The sequence below is a fragment of the Pholis gunnellus genome (genome assembly GCF_910591455.1).
Source record: "Pholis gunnellus genome assembly, chromosome: 3".
NCBI lineage: Eukaryota > Metazoa > Chordata > Actinopteri > Perciformes > Pholidae > Pholis > Pholis gunnellus.
The window spans coordinates 12094632-12116566 of NC_136529.1; the positions used below are offsets into that span (position 1 = coordinate 12094632).

General features: G+C 39.6%; 2 protein-coding genes across 2 annotated transcripts; both read left to right on the plus strand.

The window, feature by feature from the left end:
- Positions 1-421: 421 nt before the first annotated feature.
- tas1r3 (taste receptor, type 1, member 3) lies at positions 422-4819 on the plus strand. Its single transcript, XM_079186125.1, has 8 exons — positions 422-658; positions 792-1092; positions 1510-1866; positions 1958-2374; positions 2469-2672; positions 2844-2964; positions 3299-3669; positions 3768-4819. Exons 1-8 carry the CDS (start codon positions 459-461, stop codon positions 4359-4361), a joined length of 2565 nt encoding a protein of 854 aa, XP_079042251.1. The 5' UTR covers positions 422-458; the 3' UTR covers positions 4362-4819.
- A 1825-nt stretch (positions 4820-6644) lies between these two features.
- odad1 (outer dynein arm docking complex subunit 1) lies at positions 6645-12016 on the plus strand (the record flags this gene model as incomplete). Its single annotated transcript, XM_079157169.1, has 14 exons — positions 6645-6711; positions 6827-6923; positions 7017-7206; positions 7310-7435; positions 7606-7719; positions 7801-7868; positions 7968-8155; positions 9634-9768; positions 10073-10155; positions 10276-10444; positions 11227-11390; positions 11489-11592; positions 11713-11803; positions 11912-12016. The coding sequence occupies 14 exons, from the start codon at positions 6645-6647 to the stop codon at positions 12014-12016; spliced, it is 1701 nt and encodes a 566-aa protein (XP_079013295.1).
- Between the last annotated feature and the right edge of the window lie 9919 nt (positions 12017-21935).

Here is a 21935-nt window from a genome sequence, read left to right on the forward strand (position 1 = left end):
GACACACACGTATACATACACACAAGGTGCAGAGTGAATCTTTCCTTCTTCATTGCAGCGCCTGACAAACAAGACAATAATGTCATTAAATAAGATGCTATCATTCACAATTCCTTTAGAATTAAGGATCTATTGATCTAGACATGATCACAATAGTAGTGCAATTAATGCTACAGCTATTGCTTTTTCTGATAACATTAGTAAAGATGATCTGTATTTATAAAATGTCATGTCATGTCATACCACAAATGGAAATGTGGGTGAAATATTATAAGGATCATTTCACATGATTTGCAGTTACTTGGTATTACATCAATTTGTGGCCGGTAAGGGGAGGGGCCCATTGCACCAATTTCACTTTGGGGGTTTTGGTTAAGTTTGCATACAACAACAGAAGTACTGACACATATGCGCACTGTTCTCGCTACTTTACCTTCACTCTCCCGGTTATCTGCATCATGGCTGCACCTTTCACTCTGCTGGTTTTGTGCTGGGCATTCAGACCGAGCTGCGGTGAGAATCCAGAATGGTTCCACAACATTTCTACCAGTCTCTTCAATTTGCCTGGTGACATTATGCTCGGAGGGCTCTTTCCCATTAACCAGCTCTCCAGCAACCTCAGCCAGAGGACGGAGCCTAACAACATCAGCTGTGAAAGGTAAGAGGTTGTGAAAAATAGCATCTTTGGGAAATAATTACCCTATTATTTGAGATTCTGCACAAATACAGTATGTATGCTCTACCCGACTAACAAGTCTCCTTGTTTTTTTATCTGCTTTGTGGTCCCACAGTTTAGATGAGCGTGGACTGGGCCTCGCTCTAGTGATGAAATATGCAGTGGATGAGATCAACGCAAACCAATTTATGCTCCCAGGCATTAAGTTGGGTTATGAAATCTATGACACATGCAAACAATCTGCCGTCGTTGTGAAGCCCACCATGTCTTTCCTCACTGCAAAATCAAACAAAGCGCTATCTGTGGAGTGTAATTACACAAAATATGAGACCAGCATATCAGCCGTGATTGGTCCTCTTACCTCGGAGATGGTGTCGGTCATAGGAAAACTCCTGGGATTCTTTCTGATGCCGCAGGTTTGATTACAAATATGTCAGGTCATATATGTGCTCACATTCATGTCCTGGGCTGTTTTTACATTTCCTTAAAGAAATATTTCTAATGTTAAAAGTACATTTTCAAAGTGAGGTAAAACATTGTGTCCGGCAAAAAGTTGATTCTTTTATCTCAGAGGAAAGTCAGTAATACATTGTTCGAAAAAGATGAATACTCGCTGAATCACAGAAACATTTTCATTTCTTCTTCATTGTTGTCAATCATTAACTGCTTTATCATTTTTTACACTATAGTTATAAGAACAACTGCCCATATGCTGTGCAAATTATCTGCAACCTCAGTAAATGTGCATTAGGCCTTCTATTTCAATAATGGAGAATTGCTGGGGAACATCAGTGGGGTAAAAAAGTGGTATAATATAACTTTTCTTACTTCAGGTAAGCTTCGGTGCCACCAGTGACAAATTCAGTAACAAGCTTCTCTACCCGTCATTCTTCCGCACGGTGCCCAGTGACAAATGGCAAGTGGGCGCCATGGTGAATCTGCTGGAGCAGTTTAACTGGACCTGGGTGGCAGTGGTGGGCAGTGAAGAGGAGTATGGACTACGAGGTGTGCAGGAATTCTCCAAAACAGCAGAAAACAAAACTGTCTGTGTGGCCTATCAGGGACTGATACCAGTGTATACTGACCCTGAATCAGCGATAGATACCATCATCAAAAACATCCAAGCAACAAAAGTTAAAGTGGTAGTGGTCTTTTCTATCGCAGACCAAGTTGAGGTCTTTTTTAAAGAGGTTAGTGAAGCACTTTTGACAAGTATTACATGTAATTGGTGGATATATTATATTCAATTCACAACCAATGATCTAATCCAATCTACTCCAGGTCATCAGGAGGAACGTAACTGCTGTCTGGATTGGCAGCACAAGTTGGTCCATCAACAATCTACTGACATCGCTCCCCAATATCGAAACAATCGGCACAATCATTGGATTCATTGACGAGACACAGACCCTGGACCTGCTCCATAACTACACAAAGGAGCTCTTGACCAAACTGAGTGAGAGGGTGAAGACCAACCTTCCACCACAAAAGTCCACAGGCCTTCCTGACAATCCCTGCCCACAATGTTGGAACCTGTCACCTGCTAATATTAGCTTGGTGACAGACCCTGCAGTGAAGCACCAAGCTTTCAGTGTGTATGCTGCCGTCTACAGTGTGGCACAGGCCCTGCACAACCTGCTGGAATGCAATTCAACTGCATGTATGCAGGGACCTGAAACCAAAATCTTTCCCTGGAAGGTGATTTCTTTCTTTTTTTTGGTCTGCTGTATAGGTGATTGTGAGTTTTTTAACAACATTAAGATTATTTTATGAATAAAATCTTGTTTTGCAGCTGTTGGAGGTTTTAAAGAATACTTCTGTGGACATAAATGGCACACATTTAAAGTTCGACAGCAATGGCAACCCAAACATGGGATACAAGATAATTGAGTGGGTCTGGAATGCTTCGGTTTTAGACTTTGTAGAAGTTGGAAACTTTAATAGAGAACTGTTCATCAACAAAACTCTCTTCAAATGGCACACTGCAAACGCTGAGGTAATTTCAGAAATGTATTAAGAAATTATACTATATATATATATATACTATATACTTTAAAAGCGTGGTGGTTATCTTCCATCTGATCCTAATCCAGTTTGGGTTCCTGAAATGTTGTAATTGTTGTAATTGTTACCATAACAATCCAAACTTTTTGAACAACTTTTGCAGGTTCCTCAGTCCACCTGTTCAGCAACCTGTTCCGAAGGCCAGGTTCGCAGAGTCAAAGGCTTCCACTCCTGCTGTTATGATTGTATCGACTGTTTGGCGGGAACTTACCAGAAAAATGAGGGTAATGTGGTATCTGTCAAATACTTGATTTGTATTTAAAGTAATAGTGGAGCATTTCAGGAAATGTGCTTACTCGCTTAACCAACAGCTAAATGAGAAGATTCATATCACTCTCATGTCCGTATGGTAAATTTAAGCCTCCAGCCTTGAGCCGGTTTGTTTAGCTCAGCATAAAGATTGGAGACAGCACAAAACAAGCTGCCGCCAGTCTTTAGTGCTAAACTAAGCCAGCCAGCTGCTGGCTGTATCTCCAGATGTAATACACACACATGAGAGCAGTAGATGGTGTGCTTGTTAATCAAACCAAATGTCATGATGTGCTTTTTGACTTATAGACGACATCCAGTGCACGAAGTGCCGTAATCGTACATGGTCTCTGGACAGGAGCAACAATTGCACTGAACCCACCTTTTTCTATTTGACCTGGGACACGCCTGAGGCTCCGGGAATGACACTGGCTGCGGTGCTGCTCCTGGTATGTCAGATTTCAGTGGGTGTTGTGTTCCTGAAACACCGGGGGACCCTGTTGGTAACAGCCTCGGGGGGAGCCCTGAGTTTTGTGGCTCTGCTTAGCCTGATGGGAGCTTGCCTCAGTGTGCTGCTCTTCCTGGGGCAGCCAGGGGACGTGGTGTGTCGTATTCAGCTGCCCCTCACCTCCATTTTCCAAACAGTGGCCCTCTCCATTATCACATCCATCTCACTACAGGTGAGGAATGACAGGTAAAATTCATTAATGTAGACAACTGTAGTACAAAATAAAGAGCACACATTGTAATCTGGTTGCAAACTTGTCTTTTTAAACAGATTCTGTACGTGACAGAGTTCCCAAAGATGGCCACCTCTCACCTGCAGATACTAAGAGGCCCTGGAAGCTGGCTATTTGTGCTGGTCTGCTGTACTGTACAGGCTGGTCTCTGTGGCTGGTTTGTTCAGGAAGGGCCTTCGCTGTCTGAGTATGTGGCAAAAATGAAAATAGTCTTTGTGAGAGCATTTCTGTCATGTCCAATGTCACCCTTGTCTGGATTTGCTGTAATGCAAGGGTTCAACGGCGCATTGGCCCTTATATCATTCATGTGTACCTTCATGGCAGCAAAGCCTCTTCATCAGTACAACCTCGCCAGGGACATCACCTTTTCCTCTCTGTTCTACTGTGTGATTTGGGTGATATTTATTCCGATCTACATAGGTTTGAATGAGAGGAACAAGTCTATAGTCCATGTTTCTTTCTCCCTGGCAAGCAATTTGGGATTGGTGGCAGCCTACTACTTCCCAAAATGTTACTTGCTGTTGAGAAAGCCTGAGCTCAATACAGCAGAGCACTTTTGTACCTTCCTAGATGGCGCTCCAGTAACACAAGCTCAGGAGGAACCACAACCCCAGAAAGAGTCAGGGAAATAAACTTAAGATTTATGAATGCAGTTTATGCATGAAAGCTCAAAGAAAGGATCTGTACCAGTCATATATATTGTAAATTGTATGTTTGCATGCTTTATATGTGAACAAAGAATGTTTTTGTGTGTCATAAACTATAGTTTAGGCCTACAGTATGGGCTCCTATTATGTAATATGAATATGTTATTGTGAAAAACACAAATCAGCTCAAATGTGTATTTTGAAATTTTCCATGATAATAAAGGGTCAAAATGTCTTTTTAACATTGCTAATATTGCTATGTTTATGCAAGATATGCAAGATATATATATAGATATAAGATAACATTTTCTTTGATTTTTCAAGGCACTGCTTATACTTGAAATAACGATCAGTGGTTATGTAGAGAGCATTGTAATGTGGCTGGTCAAGTTGGAGGCTTGGAGCCAATTTCAACATATCCTGTGGAGTAGTTAAATAAATCAAAAGGGCATTTTTAAGCTCCACATATGCACAATCTCAAAATGTAATCGAGTACGACGTGAATGTAAATTTAGTCAGTGGTGGAAATAATTAATCAAGTAATCTTGTATGTTAAGCATGTGCAATTTATGCTACTTTATACATTTCAAAAATAAATATTGTACTTTTAACTTCACCTCGCTATAGTTAGTTACTTTGTTTTTAAAATAATGCTGGACATAACAGGACATGCAGGTTTGAGGTTGAATGATGATGACGACAGTGATGAAGGTGAGGATACAGGGATGAAGGTAAAAACGGGGAGCACATGGTACTATGACTGGGGGGTAACTGAAGTCCACTGAAAGGTTTTCAATTTGAATAAACCAAACATCTCTTTATTTTTCAATTACCATTATTTATGGCCAAACAAAACATAGATATGTGTGAATCTGAAATGTCATAGAAATACAAAGTAAATCAAATGAACCGCATTATTAAATACATCTGTATCAATAACCTAGATAATTAGCAAAGACTCAGGCATATATTTCTAAATCTACTATCGATTTAATTGCACTCATACTGCCATCTAGTGGTAGAGAAGGTAAACACTTTCCAGTCCAAGCTCTGCGTTTACTCAAGCAACAGTGGAAACGGTAGAAAAAGAGCAACAACTCTGCACACACAATTATAACTTAGATTAAATTATATTCTGCACTGCATCAAAAAATGCACTCGTTAATCGAAATCTGGATAAATATACCGTATTAAACCACCTATAATCAACCACAAGCGCTGACATACTCACATTGGCTTAGTGTTGTGTATTTCTAATGTTACCCTGCTATGTGCTTGCATAATGGACTATGTATAAGAATGTCTTGCAGATGGTCATTCTATTGCTTTGACTTTTATTCTTCAAATACTCTTACCTTCGTGTCACCTGTCTTGCTTTGCGTCGTTATTTGAGTTTGGATTCACACATCAAAACGTGCTCCCCTCAGGTTGTGTGTGGTACTGCAGACTCGGACCTCTTCACTCAACCTGTTTATTATGGACTGCCGGCCGCAGGGCACTGAGCAACGGTTGCTAACAACTCAGGCTGTGAGCCTGCCGTGTGTCGTGGGAGGTAGCACTGGGGTTTCTACTTTTTAAACATTAAACTGGTGAGATAAGTTCTTATTTGTCCTCAACAGTAGTCACTTTTTAGATACCTTTCATATGTTAGCTAACTATAACCAATATCTTGTCTGTCTTATAACTGAATGCGATGCCTTGGATTTGCTATTCTGCTAGTTAGATGATCTTAAACCTAGATTTAAATATTGAGGTTTGATTAATCATATATGCTGTAAAGATAGGAACATGCAGCAGTGCACACTAATGGTTTGTGAAGATAAATGTCTTGTTCATCGTAAAACTATAACACAAAGTATGCAATAATAAAATATATGCATTTTCAATTGTATATTTCAAGTAAATAGTTAAGTCAACAAGACAAATATGGCTATATAGCATTTCCTCACTTAAACTACCTCTTCAAAAACAATGTAAGGGGAAAAAATATTGAAATGTCCCCTCCAATCTTAAAATATTCTCTCATGATGCAATATGCTGACACGATCAATGTTAATCAAATGCTGCTTCCAGGCAATCACTGAAAGAAAACATTTATAACTAATGTAGTCTCATATTCAGCTTTAAGGTTTGAAAGCTGAATATGAGACTAGTTTGGATTCAACTTAATGGTCAGAGGAAAATGACAATTCCACAAGTAAAAGTTCAATATTTTCTGCAAATGTCACTTTACTCTCTTTTTTTCATCCGGTAAAGCCCAGTGTAACCATGCCACGTGGAAGAACGGCCGCTAGTGCCCGCTCAGACGCCAGTGAGATGGACATTGATGGTACAGGTAACGTTGAATATGTTGCTATCAACTAGATGGTGATGCTCTCTTAATGACAGTATTTTTCCCATTTGCATGATTGAAACAGTTATAATGTGCATATGATTTATTTAAAAAGCAGAATCAGAGATAGCCAAACTGCAGAGACAGTTCAGGATCATGGAAGGAGATCGGCAGGCCTACAACTTTCAAGCCCGGGAGCAGATCCGCAAACAACAGTGAGTAAGCACTACGCCTATATCACATTGTCAAATGTGTATGTGTGGGGTTTTTAATTTGCCTGATTGCTTGTCTGTGTGATGTGGATGAAGGCAGGAGATAGAGAAGCTGCTGAAGGAGCAGGAGGACCTGCATATAAACCTTGGTGCATGTAAAAGCGTGTCACGCCAGCAGCAGGACAGTGAGGACACTCAGAGTCTTCGTGCTCTGCTGGAGCAGAGAGACATGTTAGAGGAGGAGCTGTGGAAAGAGAAGCAGTGTCACAAAGAGCTCGAGAAAGAGGTGATTTAAGTCCGTTCACTCTATATGATACTATACATTTCATGTTTACTGATAGTTTTGGTCACAAACCACAGATTATGTCATGTGTCTGTAATGTAAGCAGATTACAAACACGGAGTTGAAGCTGGCAGAGTTGAGAAAAGGGGAGGTCGGCACTGGGGATACACAAAAGTCTAAGTTACGGAGGACTCAGAAGGCCATACGCACTTTGGAATACAAACTGGACAGAGTGAGTTGTGAAAGCCATTATCACAAAATACCTAGAAAACGGATCTCCAAATATTGTCATGTTATGAAGTTATACTGTTCTTTGTCTGTTTTCAGAGGGCATTGCATATCTTCACATATACTTTTATTATATTATTTTGAAAGTTTGTTAATGTTCTATGTCCTCTCCAGTCCTTGACTCGCTTCAATGAGCAGCTGACCAAAAACAGCCACCTGAGAGAGGAGTTGCAGACACTTCATATTGAGCGCATCCGTTTCCAGCAACTACACAACAAGCTGGACAAGGTCAGAGGTCACACCGTACTTGATCAGAAGACATGTTCGTAAACTGGTTTTCAACACGTTGCCGTTTTTTGTGTGACGTAGGAACTTTACGATGTCCGCAAGAAAATCGGGGAAACTGTCAACTTGTCCAATGTTGCCTATGATACCAGGTCAGATTTTAAACGGTTGTGTAATAAAATGTAAGAATCAAAAGGATATGCACGTCATTATCTTGGTTTTTGGATTATTTACAAACCATTGTGTTTCAGGTTGGAGGCCCAGTCCAAGTTGACCATGATGAGGGAGAAGGCAGTGAAGGACCTCGCCCAGTACAACACTGAGATGAAGGAACTGGAGAGGGTTATTGCACAAGAGTTCAGCCTGAAAGAGTTTATGACCACCAAGTGCAGCGAGAAGAGCGGGCAGGATGAGGGCCATGAGATGGGATACAAACAACGTAAGACACAGCCACTGTGTTGTAGCTAATATTGCTGTTTTGACAATATTGATCATTATGTGAATGGCAAAAGTGTTGCCCACGATATTAACGCTGGCAGCGATTATTCAATGTTTATTCAGAAGTCCTACCAATTATCAGCTTCTGCTTTATGAATGCCCCGGCACAGTTTCATGCAATATATACAATGAGCTCAAGCTAGAGAGAAGAATCCAATGAGGTCTACATGTAATACAAATATACGGTCCTTGTGAAATGATTTTGTGATGATTCAAAAGCCTGATGTAGCCACATTGAGAATGTGACAGGGAATGTGTCATTCCCTGTCTGTGCCAAACTGTGTACTGGCAAACACCATAGCATTGCTTAGTTCAGTTTATGCTCACAACAATTAGGATGGTTTGCTAAAACACAGTATTTTCTCAGGCAATAAAACATTATTAACATGCTACAATTGACACAGTAGCCAACAATTATTTAGGATTTGACATCAGAAACAATCAGACAGCAGCAAGAGAAAGAAAGAAAACATTGGTAAAGTTTCTTTTGACTTGAAACTAACAAGAGGGAAACAGTACAGTCTGTCCTGCCAGCGAGTCCTTGAACACTGTGTTATGACCTGGCCCAAGTGGCCATAACAAAAGACAGACATGCCATATGAACAATTAACAAAAGAAGCATTATTTAACCAATTAAATCAATTTAGACGAAATTAAAGGGTTAACTTAAGTATTTGAAATGTGGGGCGTGGATATCAGTAAGTTCTGCAGCGTGTGTGTGTAGGTGTTGAAAAGGTGCATAATTGTGATCCAATAAACAAGAGAAGCAAACTGCAGCAGAGTGGATGGTCAGAGAGTAGCTGACTGAAATAACCCTCAGGTGTTCCCAGTTGCGATCACCTGCAGAGAGAGAGCACTGACAGGTGAATGATACCAGAGGAGTCATCACAACTGTCATAGAACCAAACACTACACTTTTCACAGAGTGTGTTAACACACAGTGACTTGAGACTTGACATGGACTTGCTAAAAATGACTTGTGAGCACCTCTTGGCTTGAGAGGCTGGAGGGATGTGTTAAGTTATCGTGTATTATACGATGTTAGTTAGAGACCCAGTGAAATTATACAATAACCATAACTGTTATTGAAAAATAGGTCAGGCTTATTATTGCATGCCCAATAATGTAAGCAATATTTTCCTGTTACCCTGAGTGACGTTGGTCTATATTGATTTTATTTTAGGAGCAAAATACAGTAATTTACCTTAAAGGAAAGTTTTTCATTGTGTGTGTTTTTCATATGCAAGAGCCTGTTTAAAGTGATCATATCATAATAATAGATAAAGGAGTGATAATACAGTGCATGCTTTGACTTCCGTAGCTATAGCTGTTCTAAGCAGACTAGATGGCTCAAAGACTTGAGACTTGACAGTTATACAGTTCTGATGATACTGATATGAAGGTGCTCGTTTGTCCAAGTGTCAGAGATGAAGGAGCAGAGGAGGATGGACTCGGGGGAAGAGTCGCTGGACGCTCTGGAGGAGGTGTTTGAGAGGATCCAAGCAGTGACAGGGGAGGACAACCTGGACATGCTGGTCAGCAGGTTCATCCAGGGTACGTCTTACCAACGGAGGTCTCAGACTCACACATACACAAAGACAACACTTCTTACAGTCCTTTGACTCATTATTTAAGTTATGACAGGATCTGAGTTACAAAAATGTATGTTATTTGTATATTCATTGTTGATTTATAAACAATGACACCATAATTACATTTCTTTCCTTTGACAAAAGATTATATATGATGTTTTTTTTTGCGTTTGGAGGAACACTTTATGTCCCACTTTGGTAATAATCAGTTTCAGTTGAAGATATTTAAATGTATCTCTCTGTTGTATTGCTGTTTTGCTGTGTAGCTGAAGACCAGAACTTTGCACTCTTCAACTTTGTAAATGAGCAAAACAATGAGGCTGAGGCACTGAGAGATCAGATCAGCAAGGTGAGTATCTTTCCTCTACCTACTCGTCATTTCTGTCTCCAGTAGTAGTATTCAGTGTTGTTGGTTGACACCAATTATCTATGTATTTGAATGTCTATGTGTGAATGTGTGAATTTGCAGACACAAGCAGAGATACAGCAATTTCGAGTAGCAGGTTTGCAACAAGAGCAGGATCATCGCTCTCTGCTGAAAGACATTGATGAGCAGCAAAAGGAAAGCGAGTCTCAAGCTGAGGACTATGACAACCAAGCCAGCATCATAAGCAAAATCCTGGACGAGATCAAAACAGGTTTGGCATTCAGCTAGGAAATATGTCAATATTATATTGGGATGTGAGACAAGATATTGTCTTTAATTTTGATATCCTAATATCGCACAAATGTCTTTTCCTGGTTTTAAAGGCTGCATTACAGTAGAGTCATGTCATTTTCTGACTTACCAGACTGTTCTATCATTGCCTTACATTTAGTAATTTTATCCACATTACTGATCACAATTTATCCAAAATCTCATTGTCATAAATATTTAGTGAATGCACCAATAATCAACCCTACAATATAAATATAATAAAGTATTAGGTAATTAAGTATTTTTCGCATAACCCCCAGCCTTAGTTTGGCAACAATTTATTTTACTGCTCTGTAATTTCCTCATTCATCTTTTTTTTAAAATACGTTTTATCATTAGTAATTATAGGGGAAATGGTGTCAATGTTCTATTAATATCATTTCTATTCATTCATTCAAATAGATAAGCAGCGTAACCTGGAGTCTTTTATTCAATGTTAAGCAGGCCGGATGAACATGCAGAAATGTCAAATTTGGCAAGCATGCAGTTCAACACAAATAAAGAACAATATCCAATAGGAAATGTATGATTACTGAATATTTACATGGGTTTGATTTGAAGAGTTTTACTTAAATAAGTATAAAATTTGAATATTTCTTTCAAGAAATGTTCCTTAAAATTATCCACAAACTACATATATACAGTATGTATATATTTGTATCAGACATAAGCCTACACAGACAGTTCCAGGTACTCCTGACTCTGGTCTTTTCCATCTCATAGGGGTGAACAGCATCTTCTCTAAAATGGATTGCGACCGTTCAGTGATGGAGGATCTACTGGGCTCCTCTACAGGGATCAGTGAGAACAACATCATGTCCTACCTGGGTCTGGTGGAGCAGAAGACCAACGAGCTGCTCACCATACAAGCTTTCCTCGATTCTAAAGTAACCTATAAACCTGTGGTTCTCTCTTTACTCTCCTGAGTTCCTGTTGTATTTCTGCCTTGTGATGTAATGTGCCTCTGTATTTGTGACTCTTGCAGGATCTAGAAAAGGACTACAATCCAAAAGACCTGGCCAAATTTCTTTTGGGTCAAATTCCAGAGCTACTTCAGCAGTGCGTTAGCATCCAACCTGCACTCAACAGGTCTGCCTTTTATCTATTCAATTTGATGCCCATGTTTTTATAATTAGTAAACCTATAAATACATGTAAACACCTCGAACATCAGGTTGATGAGTGTTTCTGTGTTGGTTGGACTCCTCAGTATGGAATATGATGCAGAAGAGTCTCCTGTCACTGATGAGGAAGAACGACCACTTTCACAGGGGGAGCTTCGCAAGAGAATATTAAAAGGGGTTAGTGCAATGCGAAGTGCCGCTCCTGCACTTCAGTGATTGTTTGTGCTTTTCATCATGATTCATTTTTTCCGGTACTTTGTTCATTCTTCTGGATATGATTCACAGGTTCTGCAGAAAGAGAGTTCAGTCCGGCAGGCAGCAACCAAAGCCTCAAAGAGTAGTCAGCAGTTTGACGACAGACGACGCTCGCTGGAGGACGCACTAATCTGACACTTTGACCTGATGTTTAAAATGGGATCCTCGTCATCTGCATCTGAAGGGCCTGCTTTTATTGTTAAGCATATTATAGATCAATGAAGGCCACGGCCGCTGATGGAACCAGCCTGATTGGCCATTTTGAAATGTTGCAGCTTGCACATGTAAACATTTAAAGCTTAATTATGTTATGCATGTCACCTTTTATGATGAATCATTGGCATGGCCTGTTCAATGCCTGCATGTTGGTGTGATTTGTTTTGTTGGAACTAATTAGGTTGAGAGCTATAAAGATGGCTTTTCGGATTCTGGTAACCAGCTGTCCTTTTGATGTGGGACTTGCCATCTGGCTTTGACTATGCAATCTGGTTGCAGTACAACCCTCCCGCACTGGCAGCGTTTCATTACATGATAGTTGCTGCTATGCTGAAACGGAAAGGTTGGGGGCAGCAGAACCTTTTGTAATTCTAATTGGCATGCTGAGCCCTTGAGTCTGTGTTTCCAAAAAGGACATGAGGAGCATTTAGCGCTACACCGTACACACGGATTTTGAAAAAAAAATGTTGGAATAATGCAGATTTTTCTTAGATGTGTTTTTTGCCGAATCATGCTCAGATGTATGGGATCAAATCAGTGTCATTATTTAAATAAACTGTTACCTTTCCATTAAATCAGTTATCTGTTCATACACCACAGTTAACATCAGCCACTCTTCATGCTCGGTCGGCTACCTATTTGTAGTTTAGGCTTACCATATCATCTTCATGTGTACCAGTAATATCAGGAGTGTCGGTATCTTTTTTTTTTTTCGTTCAGTGTGGCTTGTAATGTCCAAGGATTTAAAAAAAAAAACTTCACTTTGATCCTCAGGAGTTTCATGTCATCTTATCCAAACATCCTGGGGCGAGCCTCTGGTTGGGAAAAGATGGCAGTCACTGCTGCAGAGAGCAGCTTCCTCTGTATGAGAACATTGGCACGGGGAACTTATTTTAAGAAACATATATTTTTAACTGTGAAACAATTAACAAAGGGTGTTGCTATATTTAGCTTTAAAGGTCACCTTGATGCCATCATAGCTTTTTTTATGTATCATGGGCTGTTCAAGGAGAGAATGATTTGACAAGTGTACCTGTCCAAAAAGAGACATGTCGGTCATTATGTTAACAATCTAACTTGAGTCGTGTGGTTTTAATTAGCTTATCTGTTAAAGGTATTTTTTTCCGGTTTTGACAGCAGCGATTTTTGGGAAGTGAAACTGTTACTCTGTAAACCTTTATGACTGATTGACCAATGACTTGGTTTGCTCAGGATAATCCTCCTCGCAGTCTCAACTGTGGGGCTGTGAAAACAGATTATCAGAGATAAAAGAGCGCTGTGGAAAGGCAGACGGGTGGCGATGGTGGTAGATGAGATGGAGGAGGCTGCTTTCTTTGAAATTGTACTCTCACTTAGCCCCCTCCACTCCCAACAAACGCTCTGTGCACACGGCTCTCTGCATTGCCATAGAAACCTTCCTTTTAATCACAACAGAAACCTCATTTCCTACTCCTGACAAAAGAGTCCTCATTGCCTGTAGAGACCGCCTGCATCAGCCATTTCCAAGGCCCGCCTCCTTCTGCAGGCTGTACCTACCAGCAGCAGCAGCTTTATATACCCTTCCCTCTCCATATAAGCACATTTTCCACCTTTTCTCTTCCTTTAGCTTAACAGTTGCCTCGTTTTTTAGTGCACCTTCTGCTTCGCACCTTGTAATCATTTGTAATGTTTGTCCTTTTCATTCTTTTTTTTTTATGTCAGCTGCAGGCTGATTGTTGTATTAAGTTCAACTTATCCTAATCAAAAAGCAATAATTAACTGGTGCTTGGAAAAACCTACACACCGAACCACACCAACAAAAACATTCAAGAACAGGTAGCGTTTCTTCACACTCATCAAGAAACTACACGCTTGTCCGCGGCCTACTTCATCTGTTCCTCGTCAAACTGTTACATGATCAACTGCAGAGTCCTGTAACAACCATAGTGTTACTCACAGTCCCTCTCAATCTCTCCAAAAACTAATGCTGGAATACATTTGTCTCAAGCTACTAGCAGTTTAATATGGATTGTAAAGTTCTTGTCAACTTCCATCTGACTGCAGGCAAAGTTTTCAGTGTAATGCTCTCCACTTCCTATCTCTAGTCTTGTTCTGCTTTGGGAACAAACTGTGTTAGCACTTATAAAATGCATTGTTCCCTTTATCTCAAACAAGACTGTTATCTGGAACCAGAAAATACCCCTGTCCTCTGGTCTGCCGCTCTGTCCTCCTCCCTCTTGTTTGTTTATTTGGGAATTTTGCCAGGTATTTCCCCAGCCAGTCTGCCTGCTGCACCCACAATGTTCCCTCCTCTTGAAGAACTGCTCCACCCCCCCACCCCCCCCCCCTCTCCTCCTCCTCCTCCTCCCCCAACTCTCACACCCTCCCACCCACAATCCACCATTCCATGTATGTTGCTAAGCAACATGAGAGCTGGTGCAATTTTCAGCCAATCAAATTACTGAACATATTTTCAAACGGTGTTAAGGAAGGAACAAGCATATCACTTCTCCCCCCCCCCCCCCCCCCCCTATCAAGATCTTCATCAATTATGGGGTTTACACCTTACAGGTAATTGTAGCTATTTCATTATGCTGCACACATATTTTAGAGAAGTGAGCCTTTGATCATTTCCAGCGCCGGTTCCTCCCTAGCTTGTACTAGCAGTGCACCACTGGGTGGCAGCAGGATCAGTTTCTATGTTTCCATACAGGCTGCAAGAATCTTTTACTGCTGTTGCTAAGCAATCCTGACTCTCATGTCTTACCTGTGAAACATTTTTGATTTTTACAGATGTCTCTGCCACCATTTTGTCTTTGTTTTCACCATTTTGAAATGCACCCCACTCGAAAAGGAAAACAATTTTGGTTGCACTATAACATCTCTTCACATCCAAAATGATGAACCCTCTGAAAGATATCATTACAATTCAGACCACTGCGGAGACAAAGCCTGTGTGTTTCTGCTGGCAGAAGGATTGAGATACCCACCGTGTGTGTGATCCAGATTTGGGTTAAATATTAGCCTTGAACGGCTTCAGCTGACTTCATCTCATCATGCAGGAGGCAGGAAATGTACTCTTGAGTGATTAGGCCAGCAGCTCTTGTCTTCCACTTTACCAGCAGTGGAGCGATCCATACACTCTGTGGGCTGATATGTTGTGCAGCTTCCTGTTTTCTTCGTGTACAAACCAAACCTCTGAGATATTTAGCATGGCCTGCTTTGATGTTTCAGACATGATCCAGCTGATCAAGTCACATTCAAATATTTCTTAATCACTGATTTGTTTTCTTTTTTTACACTCCCCAGGTCCCTGTGTCCCTCCCCCTCCTCGATTCCCCTGTGTGCGAGTCCCTCATCTCAGCTTTGGTTGCTGTGCAGATGGCTCTTTGTTGGTGCTTCACAATGGGTCTAAGGTCAGTGTGCCTCATGCCATCAGCACACTCAAACTTCTCCACTGCAGCTGTCTCGTAACTACATTTTTAGTTTATCTAAAATAATTCTCTAGCAAGCATCAGGGCTGCTCATACACGGTTATGTTGTGGTCTTGAATTAAGAGGAAGTTCTAAAACCACAGCTGTAGCGCAGAGATAGCCTGGACCTTTCAGGCTGTAAACGCGACAACAGATGTCACCTTGTTTTCACAAAACTGCACCACACCAGGGCATTCTTTGTGATCTCTTCAACACTCGTCACATTTCCTAATTGTTGATATGGCAGTTGAAGACAAGCTTTGGAGCATCTCTGAAACAAACCAGAGAGCAGAATATCAGATCAGCCAGAGAAATAGAAATGCAAATCTGCCATCTGTTCTGTGATCCCAATCCAACCCTTCATCATTCAAGAGCTAGTGTAATACTCACTCGTATAGCTTACCCTTTATAATTCTGAGGATAACAAGATGTACTTTCAGACTAGTAAACAAAGAAACATTCACGCATCTCTCTCAGAAAGATCAGTGCAAATTGCACATTTACTAATCCGTCTGTCATCCAAATAAAATCGAGTTTAAACACTCTAATCTTTAACATCTTCAGTTCAAGGATCATATTTCGGTGCCAATATACATACATTTACAGACAAACGATAATGCCAGAAGCATAAACAGATGTTATGTTTTGTCTATGTGAGAAATAGGTTTTCCCATTGTACAAAGTAAAATCCAATGGGCACTAAAGCTCAGCAGCAGAGGGCTGTGAGGTCCTGGTTGGGGTTTATAGCAGGAAGGAGCAGGTAGACTGAAAGGCGGGAAACTAGAAGGAGGAGGAGCATTTCTTGCAAACCAGAAGGAATTACTGGAAATTTCCACTTCTCTGGCAAGGCAGTTGCAAGGGTGGAGCAGTAGGAGGTGAAATAAATAAGATAGTACAGTTGAACTTCAGCAGCGCAGAGGGAAAACTGAAGCTACTCTTTCAAGCATATTTGTTAATTAAGTTTATGAAACCTAAAAGACATTTTTTTTTTTACTTTATATATATATATGTATATACAAATGATATGTTAAATTCAAGGATTCAAGGATAGTTAATGGTGATTATGCAACACAGGGATGCAAAACTAAATTCAGTTGTAGACCATTTCAAACACAACAAACACATGACAAACAAAACAAAAACAGAAGTACATTTCTTTAGTGCATTTCTTGACTTTGCATCATAAGGAATGTAAACAGCAGCAACAGAAACAATTATCTGGGTGGATAATATGGCCAACATCCTCACAGAAAATTACATATAATAACATCACATTATATGTTTAATTGATTAACTTTATATAGTTTATACATATAACAATCAAAATGCACACATTTTTTCACATATCCATCTGATCACTGACACCTGTGTTCCTGTTACTCTTCCTGTTACTGTGTTTGTTCAGTTATGCACCCAGCGTAATATACTGTCAGGCAATGTTGAAGGAAGAAGAAGACATTGTGCTTATGTGGATGTAATAAGTTGTTAAATAATTATTGTATGTTCAATTTCTGATACCTTTTGGGCAAGAAATCACGACAGAATGTTGTAAATGTATACAGCAAACATCAACAGTAGTATTTTTGCAGGTTCTGGTATGTTTACTTGGGAGTAAAATAATCAGGATATCTTACTTGAATAAACCAAAGTCATCCCAAAATGTTTAGGAAATGCAAGATCTATGAAACACAATGTAATTTGAAGTTTATTATGAAAATTAAGATAAGACTTAAATGATTTCTGATGATACGGTGATGTAACACTAGTAATGATTCACTAACTCAACTTAAGATAACCAACATATCAATATATCAATATATCAATTATTTAGTTTTTTCTTCTTCTTTGTGTATGTTTTACTGAGAAATGTAGTTTGCATGTGTGGTATTGGTTTTAATGCTGTGAATTATGTATTATTTCCCGGTTAGGAAGGCAAAGTGCTTACTGACAGATGATATGTTGCACTGCAATCAGATGGTAGGACTGAAATATGCTCGTCATTTGCTATTGCTGGTGTTGTAACAATACATACAAACATAGTATAAATCTCTGTACATTTCAACATCTGTTGAATTTAAATACATTCTTTGACATTTCAACCTATGTTTTTAACATACAATTTACAAAATATATGCAGTATCTTGGCGTCTGTAACTTGAGTACATAATACATTTACACATCTCTTCATCCATCTATCCATTTATTTGTTTTCCAGAAGCTTTTCTGTGTCAACGTAGCTGTGGCAACACAGTCAGTAGTCACCCAGGTGACCTTTTCCCCAGCAGTTTCTTCCAACACCTCCACCAAGCGCTCACAAGCCAGCTGGGAGATGTAGTCCCTGTGGCATGTCCTGAGTCTGTTCTGGGATCTTTTTCAAGTCCTTCAGAGGAAGGCTCCCATCCAGTCTGTAGTTTGAGGTTTTCCAAGATTTCAGCTGCATGTATCCTCATTGTTATTCTTGTCACTACTTTTAGGTCAGGGTCAAAGTAAAGATGAACAGCCAAATAGTGTGCGTTATGGTTCAGCCCTCCTGTCAGCCCCATGGTCCAGTAGCTTACAATGGCTACTGATGCATTTTAGTGTTCTACCTACATTTGTTTGTAATGAGACCCTGAATAATCTGAACTCCTATACATATGGTAGTTTCTTTCCCCTCCCCTGGATGGGAAAAGACACCTTTTTCTTCAGGAGAGAATTTTCAGCCTCAGTTTTGGAGGTGGTACCCCTACTACTTTACTCCCAGGAGCAGTTGGCTGCTGTGCATCAAAAATGGAGCCAGAGCCAGCGGAGTTCATAACCCAAATGTTCACAGAGCAACATCTCCAGACTTTGGCTGCCCCATGATATCCTGCAAACGGGGAAGGGGACAATGCACATCCTTTTGAACTGGCTTGAGATAATGACAAACAGTGTGTTAAATCCGAGTGTACAGAGACCAATAGACTTTGATATACAGAAACACTAGCTCTGGCATTTTCCAAATCCTCAAAGCACCTCCAGACTAATCCATGCAACACTGAAGATACATGTAAACCACAACAGCCCCAACTAGGATTTCCAGATCTCTTGGCACCCTGAGTCTAAGGAGCTTTGGTTTACGTTATTTGTGTTTCTCTCGATTATAGTTTTTCATATTATTTTTTCATGCTCCATGTAAATAGTTTTTGGTTGTATCGTAACTTGGCGGTTGTTTTTAATTTTGCCATTTTATTGAAACATTTGTTTGTACAGTTATTATTGCTTACTTTTATACAGTTTCTTTCTATTCATTTTATCATTTGAATCCTACATGGCTGTTGTTGCAGTGACGTAATATCCCCAATGTAACTGTGTAAATGTGAGCCCTACAATGTAAACATTTTCTTTAATTTCATATACCCATCCCTATACAGTATTAATGAAAGTTTTAATTAATTTGCTGTTTATTATTATCACAGTCTTGCTGTTTTATTTTGTTTTCTTAGTTCTTGGGTCTTTGTGTTGTTATTGAGATGCACTTGTATTGTTCCTACAAGAACTTGTATCATGTCAAATAAAATTTTAAGGAAAAAAATAATGCTTTAATTTTTGCACAACCATAAAGACATCTCAAAAGAATATTAATAAAAATGCCATTGTTTTATTCAATATAGACCTTGCATAACAGCATTAGTTTACAGAAAAGTTATTAAACATGTGACTCTTGACTATGAAGGCACTTTAGAAACATCCCTGCAGCTTTTATTTGAAAATACAGTATGAGCCTCTGGAGGTCTTGTGGCAGCACTACTAGTGTACATGTTGTAATTATGGTCCACAATGGGTGTACTTAATTGTGTTACTTATAGATCAATAACTTTCTCCCTTACTGTGCATTCGACTGACGCGTGCCACTGAGAAGTCAACTTCATGTTGTCCTGTACTCTGCAGGACCTGAATGCCAGAGAAAGCCAGGCAGACCATGCAGGACACTGCTGTTCAAAACAAAAGAGCTCAGTTTGCCCCCCGCCAATGCGTCCAATTATAGGAACCCTTCCCCCGCCTAATCCCGACCCCTATGCTCTTTGATGGGCCTCACTTACCCCTGCAGCACTGGCATTCCACAAGTCAGGTCAGTCCTTTGTCCTGAAGAAATTAAGTGAAATTAAGGTGCTGCACATATATCCAGTTTAACGTTAAAATAAATGTTTCCCCAGGCTATGGGAACTTATGCAAAACATTTACTGTCAAACGTATTTCATCGTAAAAACAAAGAGGCTTTTCTTTTATACAGTATTGCTGTCTGTGTTTCCAAAATTTTGAAAAGCATCAAAAAAGTTTTCCTGTTCCTACTTGTGGAAAGTGGTAAACACTCCATTTGTTGGCAAATGAGAGGTTTGAAGAAATCACCACATAAATGTAATCTCTTTTTCGGCTTTTCCTTGACTGCCCTACTTCCTGCAACGGTTTGGTTCGCTTAATTACCTGCAGAGTGAAATAGGCTGCCCATAGATGGATTTTCTTTTTTTTTTGTTCAAGATTGGTGGCACATGGAAACATGTTGAGGTAGGCAAATAAGGAAAAAAAAGACAGGAAATGATCTCACAAACACTCCCCCTCTGATTGCTCCCATTTTCCAGTTACAGAAACAGAGTGAGTAATGCCTTCTGCTGCTTTGAGTCTGCTCCTGGATCTACTGAAGACTATTACATTGTGGATGTCTGCTTTAATGCTCTGTAGTCTCCACATGGTCTTTATTTCCCAGATAAAAGGGTATTACACTTTATGCAATGCCCAGATGAGTCCTTGCCTTTAAGTGCAGTGACATAATGTCTTACATTGCCAAACAATATACAACCAATGCTTTGTCAGTGTTATTATCTCTTGTGTGTAGTTCGTGATGAGTGTGTATATAAATCTTTCAAATGAAGTATATCAGAAGTTGTAGTATTCAAATTAGCAATATTTTCGTATGCACTTAGTATAGCTATGTTTGAACAATAGAATAATTCAAAAAACATCCTTATATGAGGCATAAAATAAATCTCAAAGTAACCAGCTGGCACACTGACACACAACCCTTTGATCTCTGTAATTACAGTCTTTATGATAATATTTCAGCTGAATGTGAGGTGAATGACTAAATGGGGCCTGGAGGCTTCTTCAAAACGCAGTATGAATACTGGCATAGAGAATAAGTGAGGCGGTTAAGGATTAAGCCCTAAAATTAGAGACTGAAAACATACTTGTGTCAAGATATCCTCAATGGGTTTGTTGGGGCAAGTTAAGGACACAAACAGTAGTACGGCTGATGAGAAATATTTAAAATCCATATCATCTGGAACACACAAATATGTTTTATAAACTAGAGTCATGCAAGTGTAAATTACTCTGTTGCTCTGACAACTATCTGATAAGTGCAGGTAAAAGTTTTATGATAGCTGTGTGTGGGTTGAAAACAATAACAGGCGTGGCAAATAGGGTTGTTCATGATTATGTTGATACTTGAGAAATGACATTGTAGGTCAGAGTATCATGGCAAAATAATTATAGATTTTACCTGTGATTAAAAAAATATATATATTTATTTTAATTGAGCGACTGACCATGTGGTGGCTTAGATTACAACCCATAAAGTTGCGTGTGTTGCCACTTCCTTTGGTTTAACAGTTGGATGACCGAGTGCAGTGACGGCAAAGACAGTTAATGTCAAAGAACTTCTGGAGGAGAAGAAGAACAGACTCTTTGGGATATCAAACAAACCACTCTTTTGATAAACATGTTTCTTAATTAAGAGGGAAAGGGAAACATATCTGAAGAAATATAACCTTTAAATTATCAGTTACACTTGAAACTGGCTATGAATAAAAGACAATAGTATCTCATGAGGTCTGGCAAATCTCTTCCTAGGAAATACCCCAAGACACATCATGTATTCATGAGGTGCATGCTGTCCTTTTTCATTCTTTGCATGTGTATATAAGTGATTATAGCAATGTCACTTTGTTCCTTCCCAGGGGGAAGAAAAGAAATCACCTTTAATGGTATTATGACAATAACTGTGATTCAATGCATGCTGTAAATGTGTTCACTCAGTACTGTAGCTACACACACTTACTATACCACACTTCACCCCATTACTGTCCCTGATACTCACAAATCACAAGGCAACACATTTATTGCTTAGCCTCTTCTCAGCACATGATGTTTTTCCTTTCCTTTGTTTCAAATATTGCCTTAAACAGACAACTAGTTTGACTAAATTATTGTTCTCCAATGATATGCAAACACCACAGAAGGACAAAACTATATATGAGAATAGAATAATGAATTGTTTAATTACGCTTGTTCAATGTGCAAATTGCAGTGTTACTGGTCCTCCATTTAAAACAGTGAAAGTGTAAGCACATTTAAGCAGGAACACATTT